At 44.3% G+C, this 21,281-nt stretch overlaps 1 protein-coding gene across 1 annotated transcript; it reads left to right on the top strand.

The window, feature by feature from the left end:
* The first annotated feature begins 1,507 nt into the window (after nt 1-1,507).
* On the top strand, nt 1,508-20,873 carry Sdhc (succinate dehydrogenase complex subunit C). Its single transcript, XM_052737582.1, has 6 exons — nt 1,508-1,582; nt 7,850-7,906; nt 9,894-9,995; nt 13,910-13,971; nt 15,134-15,297; nt 20,199-20,873. Exons 1-6 carry the CDS (start codon nt 1,563-1,565, stop codon nt 20,301-20,303), a joined length of 510 nt encoding a protein of 169 aa, XP_052593542.1. The 5' UTR covers nt 1,508-1,562; the 3' UTR covers nt 20,304-20,873.
* The last annotated feature ends 408 nt before the right edge of the window (nt 20,874-21,281 follow it).

Raw genomic sequence — 21,281 nt, 5'->3', positions numbered from 1 at the left:
GAGAGGGTTAGAGTTCAATATCAGAAAACTGTATTTACTAGAACAATTTTCTATTCATTAGTCTGTTTACTAATTTTTAAAAAGCTGTTTTTTTGTTGTTTTCTTTTTCCTTGTTCACTAAATTTTTAAAAGCTGGGTTTTTGTTTGTTTTGTTTTTCCTGACCCTGGAGGCTGGTCTCAAACTCATGACCCTCTTACTTCAGCCTCCTAACTGCTGGGACTACAGGCACCGCCAGGGCTCCCAGCATGAAACTTATTTTTTGAGGTATCCGGGCACTGAATTGTGTTGCAGCTGTCTTGAAGATCAAGAAACGCTGCCAAAGAGATTCTTGCAGACTCTTGCCCTGAATAGAGGGTTGGACAAGAGAACCTCTAAGGTCCCTTCCAGTCCCTAAAGTCTACGAAAGGGCTTTCTTTGTCAAACGTTACAGAAATAATATTATTCATTTGATGCAGGGGGAAAAGCGAATTTGTGCTATTTAAATCCTGAAAGGAAAGAGGCAAGAGAGTGCTAAATATAAATGGGATCTGAATATTAATACAACCGAAAGAGATTTACAATAGAATAAGTTGCTCTGTCCCCTCCCCCCGGCCCTTTATTCTTTCTCCCTCCGCCCCGCCACCCCACAGCTCCCAGGGTCAGGAACTTTGGCATTCTAGTTCATTCCTTTCTCACTTGCTCATTTTCTTTCCTCAGTTGAGAGCGCTCTGCAACTGATTTCTGTCCTTGGATTCCTCAAAACCGTTTATATACAGCACATATAAATCAAAGTGGGTTCTCCACGCCCCAGGTTCTTGTGGCTGTGGGTGTCACCCACACATCGCTGAAAAAGAAACAAGGGAGCCTTGTCTTTGGCCGGTGGGAGTTTGGTTCATGCAGCAGCTCAAGCCCTGGAATGGCCAGGCCTAATGGAGGTGGTCAGAAGAGGATCCCCGACCTTGAGAATAATGGTGAAAGGCCCTCTGACAGCCCCGCCGCACACGCCCTACGGTCCAAATTGGGGTTCAATGTGCTTATCTCGCTGGGGATGTACAGCTTGAAAATATAGTGCTTGCCTGACATCTCTTTAGGGCCGAAGAACCGTGAGGAAGCACCAAGGAACCAGAGGAAGCCCGAATTAGCTTTTTCCTTGGGTGTCTCAGTCAGCTAGCCCGGAGGGAGATTTTTTAGGACAACTTGGAAAGGAAGGGGTTGAAGCGAGCTGCCGAAATCCTCAGTGAATAAACCGGGCGAAGTCGCTGTCCCGTAGAGGGAGCGGGGACAAAATAAACCCGCGGGTGGGTGAATGCACTAAGGACGATCACGCGGCGACTGGGCCAAAACTTGGACCAACGACGCTAGAAACTAGCACGAGAGGGGAAAAACCAAAGACCCGAGAAAAATCACCATCCACAAAGACCCGAGCCGCAAAACCCAGAGGAGGTTCCGGCCTAAAAGAAGTCTAGGTTGTCACGTGACAGCCCCCCCCTCCCCGCCGGCTCCTCCGCCCGAGGGAGGGGACGCACGGGGTGCGCGGGGAGGGGGGGGACTTGCGTCATTTCCGTCCAGGCCGGAACTCAAGATGGCTGCGCTCTTGCTGAGGTGACTTTAGCTTGGGGCTGGGAGTCCGTGCCTGCGACCCTTGGGGGAACCTGAATCGGTCCGTCAGGGTGGTGACAGCGGCATAAGCGTGCGGGGACAGGGAGAGGACCCGTGGGTGTGCAGGCCGCGCCCCGGGGATCCTAGCATCCCCCCCCCCCAACCCCGGGCTCCGAAGGGCTTAGAGGTCACTTTGTAGGGACCAGCGGCGCGGCTGTCACTCTTCCCGCTTCGCCCACGTCTAAAGCCTCTTCCCAACTTGCTCTTGTGGTCTCACCCAGGTCCGAGCCTCGAAAAACTAACTTCGAGATCAGTTGGCCCCTAGGCCTACAGTTTTTGGGGGTGGGTGGGTTAGGGACTGTAGGGGGAGGGGCTCCTTGGTGCACCTAGTCTGTGCTTCCTGACCCCTGGCAGGTCTGCTGCTGCAACGCGTGGGGACTGTCTGGCTTCCAAATGCATCCCTCCCGTGCCGGGGTAACAGCAGCAGCCCGAGTGGGTCTGCCGCTGCCCAGGAAATTCACTTCGTGTTCATTCTGGTTTAGCGTTGTGATGGGGTGCTTATCCCCTCCTTGCTCTAAAAGCCAATTTTCTGCCCAGAGACATAGCCTAGATTTTCTTTTGTTCTTAATTCTTCACTCTTCAGGTGTCATTCCCAGAGCCTTTATTAGTTGTAAGGGCTAGTGCCCTTAGACACTTACGGTACAAATCCCAACACAAGTTTTGTGTCTGTCCTATTTTTGGAAGTTATTTGTTATGGAAAGTTAGCTTCAGTGCTGTTGAAATTCCAGTCCCTAATTCTCCCAAATGTGTTTTCATTTCTCTTTCCACTTCAGTCATACAGTATAAAAATAGAGGGATTCTGTTTAGTTTTTCTTTGTTACAAAGCGAGTCTTTGGGAATTTGGATCAGTCATCTTTATCCTTCATTTTCATTTGGCTGTGCATTTCCATAGGCATCTTTTCTCTGAGATAGGACAGGAACAGGTTTTCCAGAGCTTCGTCCAGCAATCCGAATTCTTTAACCGTCATTGAATGCTTTCAAATTCTTTTTTTTTTCCAGAGCTGAGGACCGAACCCAGGGCCTTGCGCTTGCTAGGCAAGCGCTCTACCACTGAGCTAAATCTCCAACCCCTATGATGTAGCACATGTTGGTGAACGTTAGGGCATGTTGGGTGAATTAACATTTAGCTTGAAATGATCATAGTGGTTCCAAACATTTCATTTTAGGAGTTTCAGGATTAGTGTTTAGAGTCTTCATCTTTGGGTTCTTCCTGGATTCAGCCAGACTCGGATTGCAAATGCTTGAGAAACAAATTACAGAAAACAGTTTGAGTCCGTTACCCGACCAGCATTATACTGAGCCCATGTGAGTCAAACTGTAGGTAGACCCTGCTGTAGTCTTCTGTCATTCAGATATTCATTCTCAGTTCAGCACTTCCTGAGAATAGTTTGCTTCACCTTTTGTCCCCATGTAGGCATGTGATTGGTTGTAGCTAGACTGCCCAGTGGTTATTTCTAAAGTAACTTTTTCCCATTGGTTGTGTTTGGACTGCACATAGGTAGCACACCCCCCCCCACCCCACCCCCGCCGCTTCCTAAAACCATATGGTATGACATTTATGGAACATTTAAATTATATTGGCATTATAGGTAATAGAGAAATTATTGAAAGTATAGGACAATGTGCAGAAGACATATGTAAATGCCACACCATTTCACATAAATGACGTTATCAGCTGCCTGTGAAGGCTCACCCCAGTAGTCTCAGCACTTAGGAGACTGAGACAGGAAGGGTTGCTGTAAGATTGAAGCCAGCCTGAGCTATAGAGGGAGGCCAGCCTGGGCCACAGAGTAAGATCCTGTCGCAAAACAAAGCGCTTGCTTCTAGCTATAACCTTTTACAATTTTTTCCCCACTTTTCTTTATTGTGGGTGTGGGTGGGTGCGCATGTGCCGTGGCTTGTGTGTAGAGGTCAGAGGACAATTGTGAATCTTAAGGGTCCAGCTAAGGTTGTCAGACTTGATGGGAAGTGCCTTCGCTCTCTGAACCCTCTCGCTGGCTCCTAGCTGTAACATTTTTTTTGTTTTTTCGAGACAGGGTTTCTCTGTGTAGCTTTGCACCTTTCCTGGAACTCACTTGGTAGCCCAGGCTGGCCTCAAACTCACAAAGATCCGCCTGGCTCTGCCTCCCGAGTACTGGGATTAAAGGCATACGCCACCACTGCCCGGCTTAGCTGTAACATTTTAAGCTCCATTCCCAGCGTAGAAAGCCTTTTCAGAGTTTCTGGTTTCACATGAAAGATGAAGATAGATACCTGCTTTCATATTTCAAATGAAGTTATGGAGTTTCTACAGCTTGCTTCTGAGGGGCCTTGTGTAAAGCTTACGTTGGTATTTGGGAAACAATAGCACTAGACAGAGCATGCGATAGATTCCAGCCCACATCTGCAAACTCTTGCTGGGTAGCTGAGTGACTGGGCCTAGCTTGGTGTGAGGAATGTGTGCCCTGCAGCTTTGGAGACAATTCAGTTGATTTAAAGAGATTTGTTCCCACTTCTTTCTAAGAGCCCTGGGTACACAATGTCTGCATTCACCTCTTGCCTCCAAAGGAAAGAGAGAGAACTGAAGAGGGTTGGTTGGATTTTTTCCCTTCAGATAATGGCCCCTTCTGATGCTCTGTGTAGAGCATAAGGCTCCTGAATTGATTGTGCGTCTAGTGTCAGTGATGTAGTGGACATCATAAACCATCTAGAAAGTTGTTGGATCTTTTTGTTTGTTTTCTTTTCTTTTTTGAGATAGAGTTTCTCTGTGTAACAGCTCTGGCTGTCCTGGAACTTACTCTGTAGACCAAGCTGGACTCAAACTCACAGAGATCTGCCTGCCTCTGCCTCCTTAGTACTGGAATCAAAGGCGTGTGCCACCACCGAACGGCTAGATATCTAACTCTTAAACTATTAGATGCAGGGTTTTAAACTGTTTTATATAAATTACCCAATGCCTGAACTGGCCATGTATTGTAATCAGTTTGGTGACTACCCTAATTGTCACCAGAGAGCTGTTATCCAGTAACTGATGGAAGCAGATGCAGAGATCCACAGCCAAGCACTGGGCTGAGCTCTGAGAGTCCCCCTGAAGAAAGAGAGGAGGGACTGTATGAGCCAGGGGGGTCAAGGTCATGACAGGATCCCATGGAGACAGCTCACCTGATCTCCTGTGAGCACATGGACTCTGGACCAACAGTTAGGGAGCCTGCATGGGACTGACCTAGGCCTTCTGCATATGTGTGTGTGTGACTGTTGTGTAGCTTGGCCTGTTTGTAAGGCTCCTAGCAGTGAGATCAGGACCTGTCCCTGGTGCTTAGCTGGCTTTTGGGAACCTGTTCCCCATGCTGGATTACCTTACTGAGCCTTTATGCAGGGGGAGGAGCTTGGTCCTACCTCAGCTTGATGAACCATGCTCTCTTCAAGCCCATGGGAGGCCTGCCCCTTTCTGAATGGATGGGGATGGGGTAGATGGAAGTTGGGGGAGGGAGCAGGAGAGGAGGAAGGGAAAACTGGTCAGTATGTAAAATAAAGGAAAAAAGTTATTAAACAAATAAATTACCCAGGTAAGATATACTATTCATTTGTTTTTGGGTTTTTTTTTTTTTTTTTTTTTTGGTTTTTTCGAGACAGGGTTTCTCTGTGTAGCTTTGCGCCTTTCCTGGAACTCACTTGGTAGTCCAGGCTGGCCTCGAACTCACAGAGATCCGCCTGGCTCTGCCTCCCGAGTGCTGGGATTAAAGGCGTGCGCCACCACCGCCCGGCTTTGTTTTTGGTTTTTTTGGTTTGGTTTTTGAGACAGGGTTTCTCTATAGCTTTGGCTGTCCTGGAACTCACTCTGTAGAGTGACCTCAAATTCACAGAGATCTGACTCCTCTGCCTCTCGACTACTGGGATTAAAGGTGTGCCACCACCCCGCCCAGATTGTTGGATCTTAAAGAGCTCTTATATCTCCACAGTGCCTTGCACATAGTGAATAACTAGTTACATAGAGTTAACATAAGTGAATGTTTTGACTTCTAGAACTTCATTGTGGTCACCTTCTTAAATGCTTTGGAAGTGTTGGCTGGAATTTTGAGATTAAAGGGTGTGTTGTTGTTGAATGTTTTTCCTTTTTCACTTTCCTTTTGGCTTTTTGGACAAGGTCTTGATATAGCTCTGGCTGGCCTGGAAATTGCTGTTTAGACCAGACTGGCCTTGAATTTACAGCAGTCTTCCTGTATGTCTTCCTGAATGCTGGGATTACAAGCCTGATTACCTGAGTTTGATCCCAGGATCCACATGTTGGAAGGAGAGAAGAAACTCCTTGCAAGTTTTCTGATTCCCACATGTGTGTTGTGGCATGCACCATCACACAAAATAAATAAAATGTAATTAAAATGTTTTAAATTATTGTGGTTAATGGTATGGGTGTTTTGCCTGCATGCATGTCCATGTACCACGTGCGTGCCTTGAACCTTCAGAGTCCAGAAAAGGGCATTGGGTTTCCTGGAACTGAAATGACAGATGATTGTGAATACCATGTGGGTGCTGGGAATTAAACCCTAGTCCTCCAGGAGAGCAGCCAGTGCTCTTAACTGCTGAGGCATCTCTCCAGCCCCTGTAATTTTTTTTTTTTTTAAGTAGCAACTTTTAGGTAGAAAGCATAATTATTCTTTGTAAATGCTTCTTTGTGGGAATGGTAAAGAATCCTTGCTTTCTCATTTTTTTTTTATACTATATATGAGAGGCTTTGTGACTTGAAGTTTATCTTTGCTCTCTGGAAGTTGATGGTAGGTTTTTAATTTTTAAAAATGAATTATTAATTATTATTATTGCGTGTGTTTGTGTGTGTACTTGGGTGCACTTGTGGCAGTCAGAGGACTTTGTACAGTTAGTCGTCGTCTTCCATCCTTAAGTGGGCCTTGTGGGATTGAACTCAGGTTGTCAGGGTTATGTAAAGTGCTTTTATCCACTGAGCCATCTCCCCAGCTCCAGATGGTAGTTTTTGAAATGACCTAGCTTAATATCAGGACTGTCCATCCTCAAATCCCTTGTTCTTCAAAATTTAATTCATCCATTTGGAGCAGGTCTGTGCCATCCATAAACTGTGTGCTTCCCACTGTCAATTACTTACCCTGGCTTGTTCGTTTCTGCAGTGCTGGGATTAAACCCAAAGCCCCACCCTTGAATGTTAGGCAAGCACTTTACCACTGAGCTATTAAAGCCCGCTGCCCACCCCTATTTAACCACTTCCTGTAAGACCTAGCTTTAAAACAACAAGAACATCCCGGAGACAAACTTGGAATCCTAGCACTTGGGAGGAAGAAGTACTTTAGCTACATAGTAAGTTTTGAGGCCAGCCTAAACTACATGAGACCTTGTCCTAAAAAACACACAACAAATTTGTTTCTGTATAATATTTATTGGCTCTCATTCTCTCACCTAGTATTTGTGTTCATTTAAAAGTTTATTTGCATTTGTAGGTAATATTTCTGATTAGTCTTTACTTAGAGTTGTAGCTTTAATTTTTTTTTTTAATTAAGAGAGGATCTTGTAGCACATGCTGACCTGAAAATTGCCATCCTCCTGTTCAGCAGCACAGCTACTAGAATTATAATCTTATTACCATGTCCTACTTAGTTATATACAGTCTGTCCTCCCCCCAACCCCCATCCTTCCCTCCTGCCCTTCCTTCGTTTCTTCTTTTTTGAGACAGGGTCTTGTGTAACCCAGACTGGCCACAAACTCAGTATTTGCTGAGGCTGTTCTGGAATGTCTAACCCTTCTGCCTCTGCCTACCAAGTGCTAGGAGCACAGGTGTATCCCCATGCCTGCCTCAGGTTGTAGTTTTTCAGGCAGAAACTAGGGACACTGTGCTTACCTCTGATGGTTTTGTTGCTGGAGGTTGAACCCAGGGTCCCGTGTCGTTAAGCATACATTCTACACTGAATTATACCCTCAACCCTCATTTCGTTTTCAGTCAGTCTTACACATCTCATATAATACAAAGGAGCCAGGCATGATGGCTCATCCCTTTAATCCCAGCACTCGGGACACAGAGGCAGATGGATCCCTGATTTCGAGGCCAGTCTGGTCTGCAGAGCGAGTTCCAGGACAGCCAGGACTACACAGAGAAACCTTGTTTCACAAGCTAGGACTATATAAATAATAATAATAATATAGTACAAAGGTGGGCAAGTTGATATGCTGCTGTTGGTCTCTAAATTTGTATTCTTGAATCTCTTGCAGACACCTTGGCCGTCACTGCCTCCGGGCCCATGTTAATTCTCAGCTTTGTCTCAGAAAGTAAGTTTTGAACTCTATTGTTGTGGAATATTCCCTTACACTGTGTGAACATGTGTCACTGTGATTGGTTTAATAAAAAGCTAAACAGCCAATAGCTAGGCAGGAAGCATAGCAGGGACTTCTGGACAGAGAGCTCTGGGAAGAAGAAAGGCAGAGTCTCCAGCCAGACGTTGAGAAAGCAGGATGGGCACTACAGAGTAAAAGTGACTGAGCCACGTAAAAAAAAAAACGTAGATTGAAAGATACAGGTTAATTTAAGTTATAAGAACTAGTTAGAAACAAGCCTAAGCTGTAGGCCAAGCTTTCATAATTAATAATAAGTCGTTTTTTGTGAGCTAGTGGCCCAAAGAAAAAAATCTGTCTACACAATATGAATATTTTATATTATTAACTCTTTTCCTCATGAAGAGGCAGTAGAAATCTGGGTGTGGTGGCACATGCCTTTAGTCCTTGTACTCTGGAAGCAGAGGCAGGTGGATCTCTGGGAGTTTTATTTTTTCCTGCTAAATACTTATTCCTAGTTGTTGACTTCAACAGTTGCCTTCAACAATTTTTTTTAAAGATTTATCTTGGAAATATCAAATACCTTATACTTTCAGAAAATACATAAGAATAGTACATTTTTGGTTCTTGGTGTTGTGCAACATGTCTTGTTTTTTGAGTAAATCTGGCAGTGTTGTGCACCATGGTGTTGAGCTTCCGTGATCCCCTGTGGAATCCTCTATTGGGCTGGCATTATAGACACTCCCTGCCATATCTGGTGTGAGAAGTCCTGTGCTCATTTCATCCAGCTTCGTCAACTGCTGACATTTTTGTTTGCTTATATAACAGGATAATATACAAGCATAGTCATTACAATTAAGAAACTGACCGATGAACGCTTATCTGATACAGAGCTGATGTTCGAATTTTCTGTTTGTCCCAAATGATGTACTTTATAGAACTACAACCTTTTCTTTTCCTGCAGCCAGAACCTATTCAGGCTCATAAATGCACTTAGCTGTCATGTTTTCCTTTTGCTTTGATTTTTTTTAGGGTTGGGTTTTGTTTTGTTTTGAGACAGGGCTTCATGTAGCTTAGGCTAGTCATTGAGCTTGCTGTGTGGATAAGGATGATACAGAACTCCTGATCCTTCTGCTTCAACCTAAATGTGAACTCTTTTGCTTTTGAGTCAGTTTCTCTTTGTAGCCTTGGCTGGCCTTTTACTTACTATGTGGTCCAGGCTGGCCTCGAACTCCCAGTCTTCTTGCCTCTGCTGGTGTGTGCCACCTTATCTCTTTATGTTCTTTCCTTTTCTTTTTAAATTTTAATTTTATGTGTATGGATGTTCTGCCTGTATTTTTGTCTGTGTGCTACATTTATTCAGTGCCGAGGAGGCCAGTTGGATTGCCTGGGACTGGAGTTACTGTTGTGAACCACCATGGGGGAGCTGGGAATCAAACTCGGGTCCTCTGGAAGAGCAGCCTCTGCTCTTGACTTCTGAGCCATTTCTATACCCTTATCCTTTCTTTAAAAAATATATGTGTGTGTGTGTGTGTATTACTTATTAATGTGTGTGTGGTGGGGCTCGTGGGTGTGCAGGTGGATGTCAGAAAACATCTTGTGGGAGTGTTTTTCTCCTCCTACCATGTGCGTCCAGGGAGTTCAAATTCAGGTCATCAGATTTGTCAGCAAGCACCTTTCCCCACTGAGCAATCCTGATCCAACCCTACCTTAAAAAAGACGTTTTAGGGGACTAGAGGGATGGCACAGTGTAAGAGCTTGTGCTGTTCTTGCAGAGGACCCAAATTAGTTAATAGCACACATTATTAGGTAGCTAACACCTGCCTGTAACGCCAGCCCTATGGGATCCAACACCTTCATGCCTCCTCAGGCATCTGCACTAACATACACATAACCCACAACTAAAAATAAAACTTTAAAACTACACTTTTTGCTATGTAAAATGTGTCCTTTAGTCCTTTTTGAACCTCTTGTTTTATTTTAGTGCTGTTCCTTTGGGAACCTCAGCTAAGGAAGAGATGGAGCGGTTCTGGAATAAGAACAGGAGCTCAACCCGTCCCCTTTCTCCTCATATCACTATCTACAGGTAAGGGCCCCGGAGCGGGGTGGTCTAGAGTTGGCCTTATTTTACTTTTTCTAAGTGTCTTATTGAATACGGTACCCGGGAGCAGTGGGCGGGCAGTGATGACAGTACGGCCTACATTAGCATGCAGCTTCTTAACCTGTGGGTTGCCAGTGGCAGGAAGAGTCTTGAAACAAGTCGGCAACAAGTCGAAGATTTCTGAATGCACAGCTGCCGAAAGAAAATTCAGACACAAACAGTTCATGAGTCTGAGGTGTTGCTGGTATTGCCTGCCTGCTATGTTGAAGACTTCACTGCAGCCTTGGTTCTGAGCACACCGCACACACACTTTGTGCTGTACATTGCCATCACACCACACAACACTGAACGCTGTCTACAACACCTCTGCTCAGATTTGAGGCTGTGGTATGTTTTGTTTTATATTGTAGTGTTTTTATTACACGTACAAAGTGTTTTGTTCTTGGAGAAACCTGATGGCTTAGTTATGGAAAACTGACTTTTAGTACTTTTCTACTGTGATTCCTCAGCATATAAGTATCAAAATCTTTTAGTATTGGAATGTATTATGCTAGAATGTTTGAGCTCAAAACTTTCTGTTTGTAGTCCAGACATGGTGGCGCACGCCTTTAATCCCAGCACTCGGGAGGCAGAGGCAGGCAGATCTCTATGAGTTCGAGGCCAGCCTGGTCTACAGAGTGAGTTCCAGGATAGCCAGGCTGATCCACAGAAAAAACCTTTCTCAAAAAACCAAAAAAATTAAAAAAAAAAATTGCTGTTTGAGGCTGATCAAGGTGGTTCATTTGGGGTGTTGAGGCAGGAGGATCAGGAGTTTAACCCTGTCCTCAATTACATAGCAAATTCAAGGCCAGCCTGAGCTATAAAAAAACCACATAAATTCGTACTTTTGCACTTCTGTTGGAAATGTGACTCCTTCCGTGAAGCTGAAATTAAGTTCTCAGGCTGAGAAGACGGTTCGGTAGGTGGAGGTTCTTCGCACTAAGCCTGATGACCTTTGATCCTTTGGTCCCACACGGTGGAAGGACAGAGCTGACTCCCAGAAGTTGTCCTCCAGTCTGCATTGTGTACCATGATGCACTAAATTAACAAATGAAATATTTGAAAATAAACAAACGTGTTAACAGAGGCTGGGTTCTTTCCTTTTGGTTCTAGGGGAAATCCATTTCTTTTTGTAGTTTCTAGCTTCTAGGGGCCACGTGACTTACTAATTTATTTGTTTATTGGTGTTTTAGACAGAATCTTACATAGCTCAGGCTGGCTTCAGACTCGGTGTGTAACTGAGGCTGACCTTGAATTTCTTGTCCTGCTTCCACCTTCCAGATACTGAATTACAGGTTGAGTGCCACCACCCTTGTATTATTGCACATACCCTTTAGATTTCCTCTGTCTGTAGGGCAAACCTTGCTTTCTTTCAAGGATTCCTGTTTTACACAAAAGTTACACTCTTTTACGGTCATTGTTTACTTTGATGCTCAAATTGTTCTAGCAGTGGCTACTAGAAGTTCTTCAGTATGGCATCAGTATTGGAGTGTTAGACGTGCTCATTCCTACCAGCACATCATTGACTTTAGGTCCTCTCGTTGGATAGAGCTGAGATATATACTGTGTTTGCAGTCGTGTGTGTGTGTGTGTGTGTGTGTGTGTGTGTGTGTGTGTGTGTGTGTATTTATACATACATGTTTATGTTTGTTCATCTCTTGTGTTCAGAAGTAGAGGTGCTAGCTGATTTTGTTTTTGTCTTCTAAGAGAATCCCTGTAGATCTTTTTACAAATTAAGAATAGATAAATAAGCACTAATTCATCGAAACATCTTGAGCTTTGCTGCCCTCTTTCCTTGGGTTCCTGCCAGGGGATACTGGCCATTTTTTTAACCACCTCCACAAATACCACAACCCTTCAGGATTTTTTTCCAACTCAGATTCCAGAAATAATTTTAATTGTAGAAATTGGGCATTGTACCCTAACAGAAGGTTAATACGTGATCTTAGTAAATGGTGAGAACCTGCCTCAAAAATGAGAGAGGGTAATAAAAAAAAAATTTTTTTAGAAAAAAAGGTTTGGGGATTTAGCTCAGTGGTAGAGCACTTGCCTAGCAAGCGCAAGGCCCTGGGTTCGGTCCTCAGCTCCGGAAAATAAAAAAATAAAAATAAAAATGAGAGAGGGAGTTGGAAGGGGTAGGATTACGAGGATGGAGATAGTTCCAAATAAGCCTGGACTTTCTTCACAAGTCATTTGAAAAAATAACATTAGGTCCAATTATGGAACTTTGCATGGAAAAAGAAACAGCAGGGTCTGTTTCCTAGATAATATGTCAAGGAAGGATGTGAAGTAGCTAACATCGTACTTTCTTTCTGTTTCTTTATTTTTGGAAACAGAGCCCTGCATCGTCCAGACTGGCCTTCAACTGTTGTTTGTTTTTGAGGCAGGTCTCACTGTCGCCCTGAGGTCACAGGCTTGAGTCACAGAACAGCTCGATTGCTTTCTCGTTGTATCAGCTCTGATTGGTCTAATTGGTACCAGTATGGGGGCCCCGGGTGAAGAGTTAGAGTTGTATTGTTCCCTCTTCCCAATGGTAGCAGTGATTCGCTTTTGTAAAATCAAGGGATAACTTTTAAAGAATATTGTTATTTGATAAATGAGTGGTTTTGTTGTTGTTTTGCATGTATATATGTACACCACCTGCATGCCCTGTGCCCACAGAGGCCAGAAGAGGGCGCCAGATGCCCTGGAGCTGGGTTACAGGTCATGGGTGCTGGGAACTGAATCTCTGACCTTTGTAAGAAGAGCAAGTGTTCTTAACTGCTGAGCCATTTCTGCAGCCCCAAGAGATACTTTGTTTTTACTTATTTATTTACTTTTGTTTTGTTTTTTGAGACAGGGTTTCTCTGTGTAGCCCTGGCTGTCCTGGAACTCACTCTGTAGAGCAGGCTAACCTCAAACACAGAGGTCCACCTGCCTCTGCCTCAAGACTGCTGGGATTAAAAGCATGTGCAACCACATCTGGCTTTTTTTTTTTTTTTTTTTTTTTTTTTAGATATTTTTAAAAATAAGTCATTTTTCTTGTTCTTTTTTGCAGTGGACCCAACCCAGGGCCTCATGCGGGATACATAAGCATTCTACCTCTGAGCTGTGTTCAGTCAAATTTCTTTCTTTCTTTTTTTTTTTTTTGAGACAGGGTTTCTCTGTGTAGCTTTGCACCTTTTCTGGAACTCACTTGGTAGCCCAGGCTGGCCTCGAACTCACAGAGATCCGCCTGGCTCTGCCTCCCAAGTGCTGGGATTAAAGGCATGCGCCACCACTGCCCGGCTCAGTCAAATTTCTTATCTTCAAATTAGAAACTGGAAATAGGGCTGTGAAAGCTAGGAGGAGACTTCTTGTTTTTTGTTTTTAAGTATTTATTTTATGTGTATGAGTGTTCTGCCTGTGTACATTTGTGTATACCAAATGTGTGCTTGATCCCTCAGAGGTTAGAATGCTTGACAGATCCCCGGAACTGGAGTTAGAGATGGTTGTGAGCCACCATTCAGGTCCTGGGAACCAAACTCTGGTCCTCTGCAAGAACAGCAAGTGCTCTTAACCATTGAGCCATTTCTCCAGCCCCAAATGGTTTGTGTTTTTCTTTTTTTTTTTTTTTTTTTTTTTTTGGTTTTTCGAGACAGGGTTTCTCTGTGTAGCTTTGCGCCTTTCCTGGATCTTGCGCTGTAGCCCAGGCTGGCCTCGAACTCACAGAGATCCACCTGGCTCTGCCTCCCGAGTGCTGGGATTAAAGGCGTGCGCCACCACCGCCCGGCTTTTATTTTTAAATTATGTCATCCAAACCAAAAAACAACCAAAAACAAACAAACAAACAAAAACCCTGCCATCCTTTTTAAAAATTGTCTTTGTATGTTTTTTTGTAGTTGGTCTCTTCCGATGACAATGTCCGTTTGCCACCGTGGCACTGGTATAGCCTTAAGTGGAGGTATGTATATATATTTACACACACACACACACACACACATTCACATGCACATGCACACACAGATCTTTATGTGCATAAAGGCATCTTTGAAGAACTGATGTTTCTCTGACTCTCATCCCTGCCTCCTTTGCACCTCAGCAACCTGATTTAGAGTGAATGTAAGTCCTTTAAGCTTGGCCTTTCTCTTTCTTTCTTTTTTTATTTTATTTTATTTTTTTCGAGACAGGGTTTCTCTGTGTAGCCTTGGCTGTCCTGGATCTCGTTCTGTAGCCTAGTCTGGCCTCGAACTCACAGAGATCCTCCTGCCTCTGCCTCCTGAGTGCTGAGATTAAAGGCGTGCACCACGACCACCCAGCGATTTTTTTTTTTCATTTATGTTTACAAGTGTTTTTCCTATACGTATGTGTATGTACTCTGTGCATGCCTAGTGCCCAAATTGGCCAGGAGAAGGCATTGGCTTCCCTAGATCTGGAGTTGCAGATGAACAACCACGTGGTTGCTGGAAAATGAACCCAAGTCCTCTGGAAGTGCGGCCAGTACTCTTAACTGTTGAGCCATCTCTCCATACTACGTGTTTTATGACATACATTTTTATTTTTATTACTTTTAATTATGTGTATGTATTTGTAGGGGGTATGTACACATGAGTACAGGCACCCTTGGAGCTGGAGTAAAAGGTGATGTCAGCTACTCAGTGTGGTTTTGGGGAACCAAACTTAGGTTCTCTGCTACATCAGTATCCCTTGTAACTGCTGAGCCATCTCTCCAGTCTCCCATCCGTGCTTTATGTGGTGCTGGTTTCAAACTCAGGGCTTGTATATGTGAGTCAAGCATTTTGGCAGCTGAACTACATCCCGACTTAACTTTTCTCTATTTCCAAGTGGTTTTGAATTATATCAGGTAGCCGGGGGTGGTGGGGGGGGGTGGGAGGGTGTATGCCTTTAATCCTGGCACTTTGGGAGGCAGAGGCAGGTGGATCTCTGAGTTCAAGGCCAGCCTGGTCTACAGCGTGAGTTCCAGGAAAGGCGCAAAGCTACACAGAGAAACCCTGTCTCGAAAAACAAAAACAAAAAGGAATTGTATCAGGCGTCAAGCGCCTCCTAGAACCCAGTTTAACACATTACATTACTTGTAATTAATGGGACGCTTGCTTTTCTCTCAGGGGTCTATCTTTTTGGCCTGTCTGCACTGCTGCTTCCTGGGAACTTTGAGTCTTATTTGATGTTTGTGAAGTCCCTGTGCTTGGGGCCAGCAGTGATCCACACAGCTAAGTTTGTGCTTGTCTTTCCTCTCATGTACCACGCATGGAATGGGATCCGACACTTGGTAAGTTTCCTGGATACAGAGGGTGGGAAGGCTGGGGGGGTCCTCCCCCTATTTCTAGGTTTAGTGTTCTTTTACCTTTGCCTGTCCTCCCACCCCCCCTTTTGATGCTGGGCTCACTGAACCCAAGGCCCTTGCACATGCTGTACCTCTAACCGTAGAGTTATCGTCCTTTTCTTGTTGAGACAGGGTATCTCACTATGTAACCCTGGCTGACAGGAATATGCTGTACAGACCAGAATGGCCTTGAATTTGTGGTTGTCCTCCTGACTCTGCATCCTAGGTGCTGGGATTATAAGCATGAGCACCACACATGGCCCAACCTTGTCTGTCTGTCTGTCTGTTTTAATTTTATTATTTATTTATTATTCACATTGTGGTCCGGAGGCTTGAACTCAGGTTGTCAGGCTGGACAGGAAGTACCTTTTCCTGAGCCATCTTGCCAGCCCTCTAGTACCATTCTGAAGGCTAATTGTACTGGATCTTTACTCAAGTCCTTTTGGGGAAAGCTAAACAAGGCCCCTCCCGAATTCCTTTATGAGTATGTGTTAGGCCAGTGCTGAAAGGGGTCATTGTGAACTTTCCCACTTTTAAGAGACATATAATTATTAAAAGACCCTTGAAACCAGATCTGGCAAGGAAGACATACCTATTAGGTAACTATGAACTGGTGCCTGTAAATTGTCAAGCACTATTCTTGACACTGGGAATTTAATTATGAACGAGATAAGCAGTTGCTGCTTTCAATGTGACATTCCTTTCCACCCAGAGTGACAAGTCTGGTTAGATTCGAGTATATCAGCTTTTGTTTTCCTCACTTTAGATTGTACTGAGTAACTGGAGAGAGTGAGAGCAAACACAAGCTAGGTGTTTGCAAAGAGTCCAGCCAGGGTGGTTTGTGTGCTTGTTGTCATGGTTTGTTAGTGTGCTACTGGGAATTGAACCCAGGATCTTGTGCATGCTAGACAAGCACCCTACCACATAGCTATATCTCCCATCCTTTTTTTTTCACACTTTTTACCAGTTTAAAATTGATTTTTATTTTCATTTGTATGGGTGTGTTGCCTCCCTGCATGTCTGTGCACCCACCATGTGCATGTTTGTTGCCTGTGGAAACCAGAAGAGGATGTGGTTATGTGTAGTTGGACCTTTTCGTCGGATCCACCAGCTCCCTCGTAATGACACAGAGACTTATTAATTATAAAAGCTTGGACATAGCTTAGGCTTGTTACTAACTAGCCCTTACAACTTAACTCATTTCTATTAATCTACGTTTTGTCAAGTGGCTTGTGGCTTTACCTATCCTCCAGCATGTTTTGCTCCCTCTGTGTCTTCTGGCAACCCCATCTTTCTTCTTCCCAGTATCCTCTGTGTCTGGCTGTCCCACCTATACCTCCTGCCCAGCTAATGACTGTTTAGCTTTTTATTAAACCGATAAGAAGATGCCTTCGCAAAAACACATCTTCACAGCGTGCAAAGAGATTATTCCACAACAGTTATGAGCCACCTTGTGGGTGCTGGGAACCAAACTTGGATTCATTGGAGGAGCAGGCAGTGCTCTGAACACTGAGCTGTCTCTCCAGCCACTCCTTTTTTTTTTTTTTTTTTTAATAATTTATTTATCTTTATTTTATGTGTGTTGGTGTGAAGGTGTCAGATCTCCTGGAACTGGAGTTACAGACAGTTGTAAGCTGCCATGTGGGTGCTGAGAATTGAACCCAGGTCTTCTGGAAGAGTAGTCAGTGCTCTTAACCGCTAAGCCATCTCTCCAGCCTGCCCACCCCCCTTTTTTAAAAGAAGTTCTCATGTAGTCAAGATTGACCTCAGACTCACTATTTAGCCAAGAATGACCTTGAAATTCTTATTCTCCCAACTCTAACTCCAAATCTCTGACTGCTGGGATTTTGTAGGTCAGTGCTACCATGTCTGGTTTATTTATTCTTGGCTTTTTGAGACAGGGTCTCATAAAACCTAGGTTGGCCGTAAATTTGCTGTGTATCCAGGACTGGCTTTGAACACACCCAGATTACTGTTATATTTTCAGACAGGGCTTTACTCAATTGCCCAGGCTGCCCTGGTCCTCACTCTGTAACCAGGTTGGCCTTGAATTCATCATCTTCCTGCCTGGCAGGTTTGAGCATTGTAAGAGTTCGTATTTTGTGATCCCTACTCTTATGTCCTTCTCCAAGAAATAGTTAAAATGTATTTTTCCAGTCTTCCATTATTTCTGAACCCAAGCAAAATGTCAGTTGGATGCTTTTGCCTTAGTTTGTTTGACCTTTTATAATCTCCACATCAGAGACAGCCTCAGAGACAAGCATTTTCTGATTTCAGTCTGGTCCAGTAGACAGTTGAATTAAAAAAAAAGTGAGAGACTAAATGATCTATTAAATTAAGTGTATTTATCAAGTGTTCCCTGGAGCAATGTTCAGTGATTTGAAGTGACTTTTATTCCTGAGGGAGACAGTGGAAAGAAAAGGAAGTTTCATTAATGGCTTTCGACTCCACAGAACAAAGCTCTGTAAAGAAAATCAGCTGAAGGCTTCACATCCTGGCTCAGGCAGGGGCTTATTTCTGTCTCTTTCTGTCTTAGTACGAGTTGGACTTAGGGATCACCTAGCAATCCTAGAACTCAGGCTTTTTGCCCTGGTTCCTGTCCATTCTGATAATCTCTTTGTTGAGATAAGTGAGGCATCTAAAGGCTTTATTAAGCCCCAAATCTGCTTTTAAGGTTTTCTTCTAACAAGCACTAGCTCTGGTGCAGGTCAGGTTTTAACTGTTTGCCATGAAATTGGATGTCTTAGCAGTTGCCTGGCTGGAAGGTCTGCTAGGACGGGGAAATGGTATGGTTGTAAAGGAGGAGATGTAGACCTTTGACCTGCCTTCTAGAGGCTTCTCTTGCCACTACTGCCCAGCAGGACTCAGTGTCTCATGAAGCACTGTGCCTCTGTGAGCAAATCTGCTTCACACTTGATGACATCTAGGTGGAAGCTAGCTGGGCATTGAGACCAGGGGATCCTCTCACCTTGATTTCTTCCTGGGCTTCCTGTGGTATTTGTCTGCACTGACTCCTGATTCAGTCAGTTTTATAGTCAGACTGTGGAGGTTCATGTGTTAGAATGTGTTGAGGCTGCTTTTGTGTGCTAAGTATGAAACCTGAATAGCACTTTTTGCCCTAGAGCAGTGGTTTTCAACCTGTGATCCGTAGTTTCTCATATTGTGGTGACCACCCCCCCCAACCATAAAAGTATTTTATTGCTATTTCATAAATGTAATTTTGCTACTGTTATGAATCATAATGTAAATAACTGATAAGGAGGCTACCTGATAGGTGACCCCTACAGGTTGAGAACCACTGCCCTAGAGTGTTCATACCCTTAGGGAGCAAGAGAATCTAGAGGGTTTTTTTTGTTTTTTGTTTTTTTTTTGTGCTGGAGGTCTAACTCAAGTTAGCACATAAAAGGCAAGTGCTTTTATACCCTCCCCACCCCCCCCACCCCCGCTCTTAGTGAGGTTATAGTAAAAAAAAAAAAAAAAAAAGTTTGAGAGCCAGGCATGGTCCCAGCTGTTTAGGAACCTGAGGTTGGAGGATCTCTTGAGCCTAGGAATTCGAGTGTATCCTAGGTCAACATAGTGAAGTCCTGGATGGGAGAAAATGGAAGAAAAAAGAAAGAAATTGAAAGTTAAGATTCTGTTGGGGTGGTGGTGCATGCCTTTAATCCCCTGCTCAGGCAGGCAGATTCCTATGAGCTTGAAGCCAACTTACTTTACTTAGAGAGTTCCAAGCCAACCAGGAATATATAGGAGATCATGTCCAAAAGAAAAAAAAAGAAAAGAAAAAAAGACAGGCTGGGCAGTGGTGGCGCACGCCTTTAATCTCAGCACTGGGGAGGCAGAGGCAGGCGGATCTCTGTGAGTTCGAGGCCAGCCTGGTATACAGAGTGAGTTCCAGGTCATCCTGGGCTACACAGAGAAAGATACAGCTCAACTGGTAGAGTGCTTGCCTAGCATGTACAAAGCCCTGGGTTTGATCTCCAGCACACATAAACTGGGTACTGTAATCCTAGCACTCAGAAGGTGGAGGCAAGAGGATCAGAAGTTCAAGGTTTTCCTTGGCTACCGATGAATTCAAAACCAGCCTGGGATCCATGAGATCCCATCTCCAAAGAGAAGGAGAGAAGGCATTAGTTCTAGGTCCCAGAATATAGTCTGTAAAATATCAGTCCTTGAGGATGAGCTCACCAAAGAACCCCGTGATTGACTCTACTGGAGAGTCACAGACTGCTGTAGTAAATTGCTTGAGAAACTTGGAAGTTATGTGTTTACCAAATTCATAGCACCACAGAACTTCACCACCTCCACATAATGCCTTACACTGTGCAGAAATATGTTTGGGCCAGACATGGTGAATGCCTGTAATTCCAGCACTTGGGAAATTTAAGCAGGAAGACCTTGGGTTGTGCTTACCCTGAGCTACATGGTGAATTCTATGCTAGTCTGGATTATACAACATGATTCTATGTCAGAAAACAAAACTATGTTTTGAAGGAATATCTCTCCAGAAACATTGATCTACATGTGCTCTCATGTTGGGGAGGATATGTGCACAGTCTGGAAGCTTTTGTATGAAGGGCCCTTGGCATTGTAGAGATCATCACCCAATCTCTACCACATGAGGGGACTTGATTGTCAGTCATTGGGGAAGTGGGTGGTAGGTACTGTGTTGTGACTTTTAGAAGAGTGAAATTGGGACATAGGGATGTGTACTTTTCTCTGGAATCCCATAGAAGGCAGGTAACCATTCAACAGGTAGATTTCTGAGAAGGGAATTGTGAGAGAGGCCGGGGTTCTAATTACTGAAAATAAAACTAAAAACTTTCCCCTCTTTTTATTTTTCCCTACAGATGTGGGACCTAGGGAAAGGCCTGGCGATCCCCCAGGTGCAGCAGTCTGGAGTGGCTGTCTTGGTTCTTGCTGTGCTGTGCTCTGCGGGGCTGGCAGCCATGTGAAGAGCTGAAATTCCAGCATGGTCCTATACATTATCACACTGATTTATGTTCCTGTTTATCACTCTTGTCTCCATCCACCAAGGTTCCCCCAGTTTGTGTAGATGCCATGAGTTGCAGATCCTGTTGGAGCTCAGTAGAGAAACTTGAAGAACGGTAGTAGTAGAGAAAGGTCCTTCTCCCTGGGCCCAGGAGCCCTTACTCCCTCTCCACGTTTGATTCTGATTTGTGCTGAGGGTCGGCTTTCGGCTCCTTCTTGCTGAGACAGTGGAAACAATGCCAGTTCTGTGGCTGCCCTGGGTGCCACTGCCTGTGGGCTGCTGGCTTAAAGGACAGTTCTGTTCATTGGTCTGCTCAGGGCCTTTAGCACCCACACAGTGTGACTGAGAGAAGAGAGGTGGAGGTGGAGGGATTTGCCCTGTCCAGCTAGAGGGTGATAAAGAGCGAGTTGGATCTTGGAAGCTCATGCTTGGGGGAAAAGACATACAGCTTTTGATGGATGAGGAAGAGCCAAAAAATTGTATTTTCTGTTCTTTCTGTTTTTCACTTCTAATAAAAACACCTTTAATGTCATGTTTTCTAATCTAAATTCTTGTACCATCTTCTTTGGAAACGATTAAAATACTGCTCATTTCATGTTTGACTCTTTGGAATCTAGTGAGGGTTAGTAGAAAGGATCTCATTTCTGCCCTTTCCTTTGGGTCTTGGACATTTACACCCTCCAGAATGACCTTTCCTAGGAGAGAAATAGTTTGTTCCACAACTGACCACTGGAGAAAAATTGAGGTAATCACATACAAGTAGTGAGAGATTTGGGTACTACAAGGAAGCCTCAGAAAAGAGTAAAGAGGGGGGCAGCTAAGCATGTTGAGAGCTGGTTTTTGTTTGTTTGGTTGGTTGGTTAGTTTTTGAGCTCAGGTTTCTCTTTGTAGCCGTCGCTGTCCTGGAACTTGCTCTGTAGACCAGGCTGGCCTTGAACTC

Source organism: Peromyscus californicus, unplaced genomic scaffold (assembly GCF_007827085.1).
Source record: "Peromyscus californicus insignis strain IS unplaced genomic scaffold, ASM782708v3 Scaffold_14__1_contigs__length_90479793_seg_2, whole genome shotgun sequence".
NCBI lineage: Eukaryota > Metazoa > Chordata > Mammalia > Rodentia > Cricetidae > Peromyscus > Peromyscus californicus.
The sequence above is the reverse complement of the archived record's forward strand: the minus strand, read 5'-3'. Positions and strand labels throughout refer to the sequence as shown.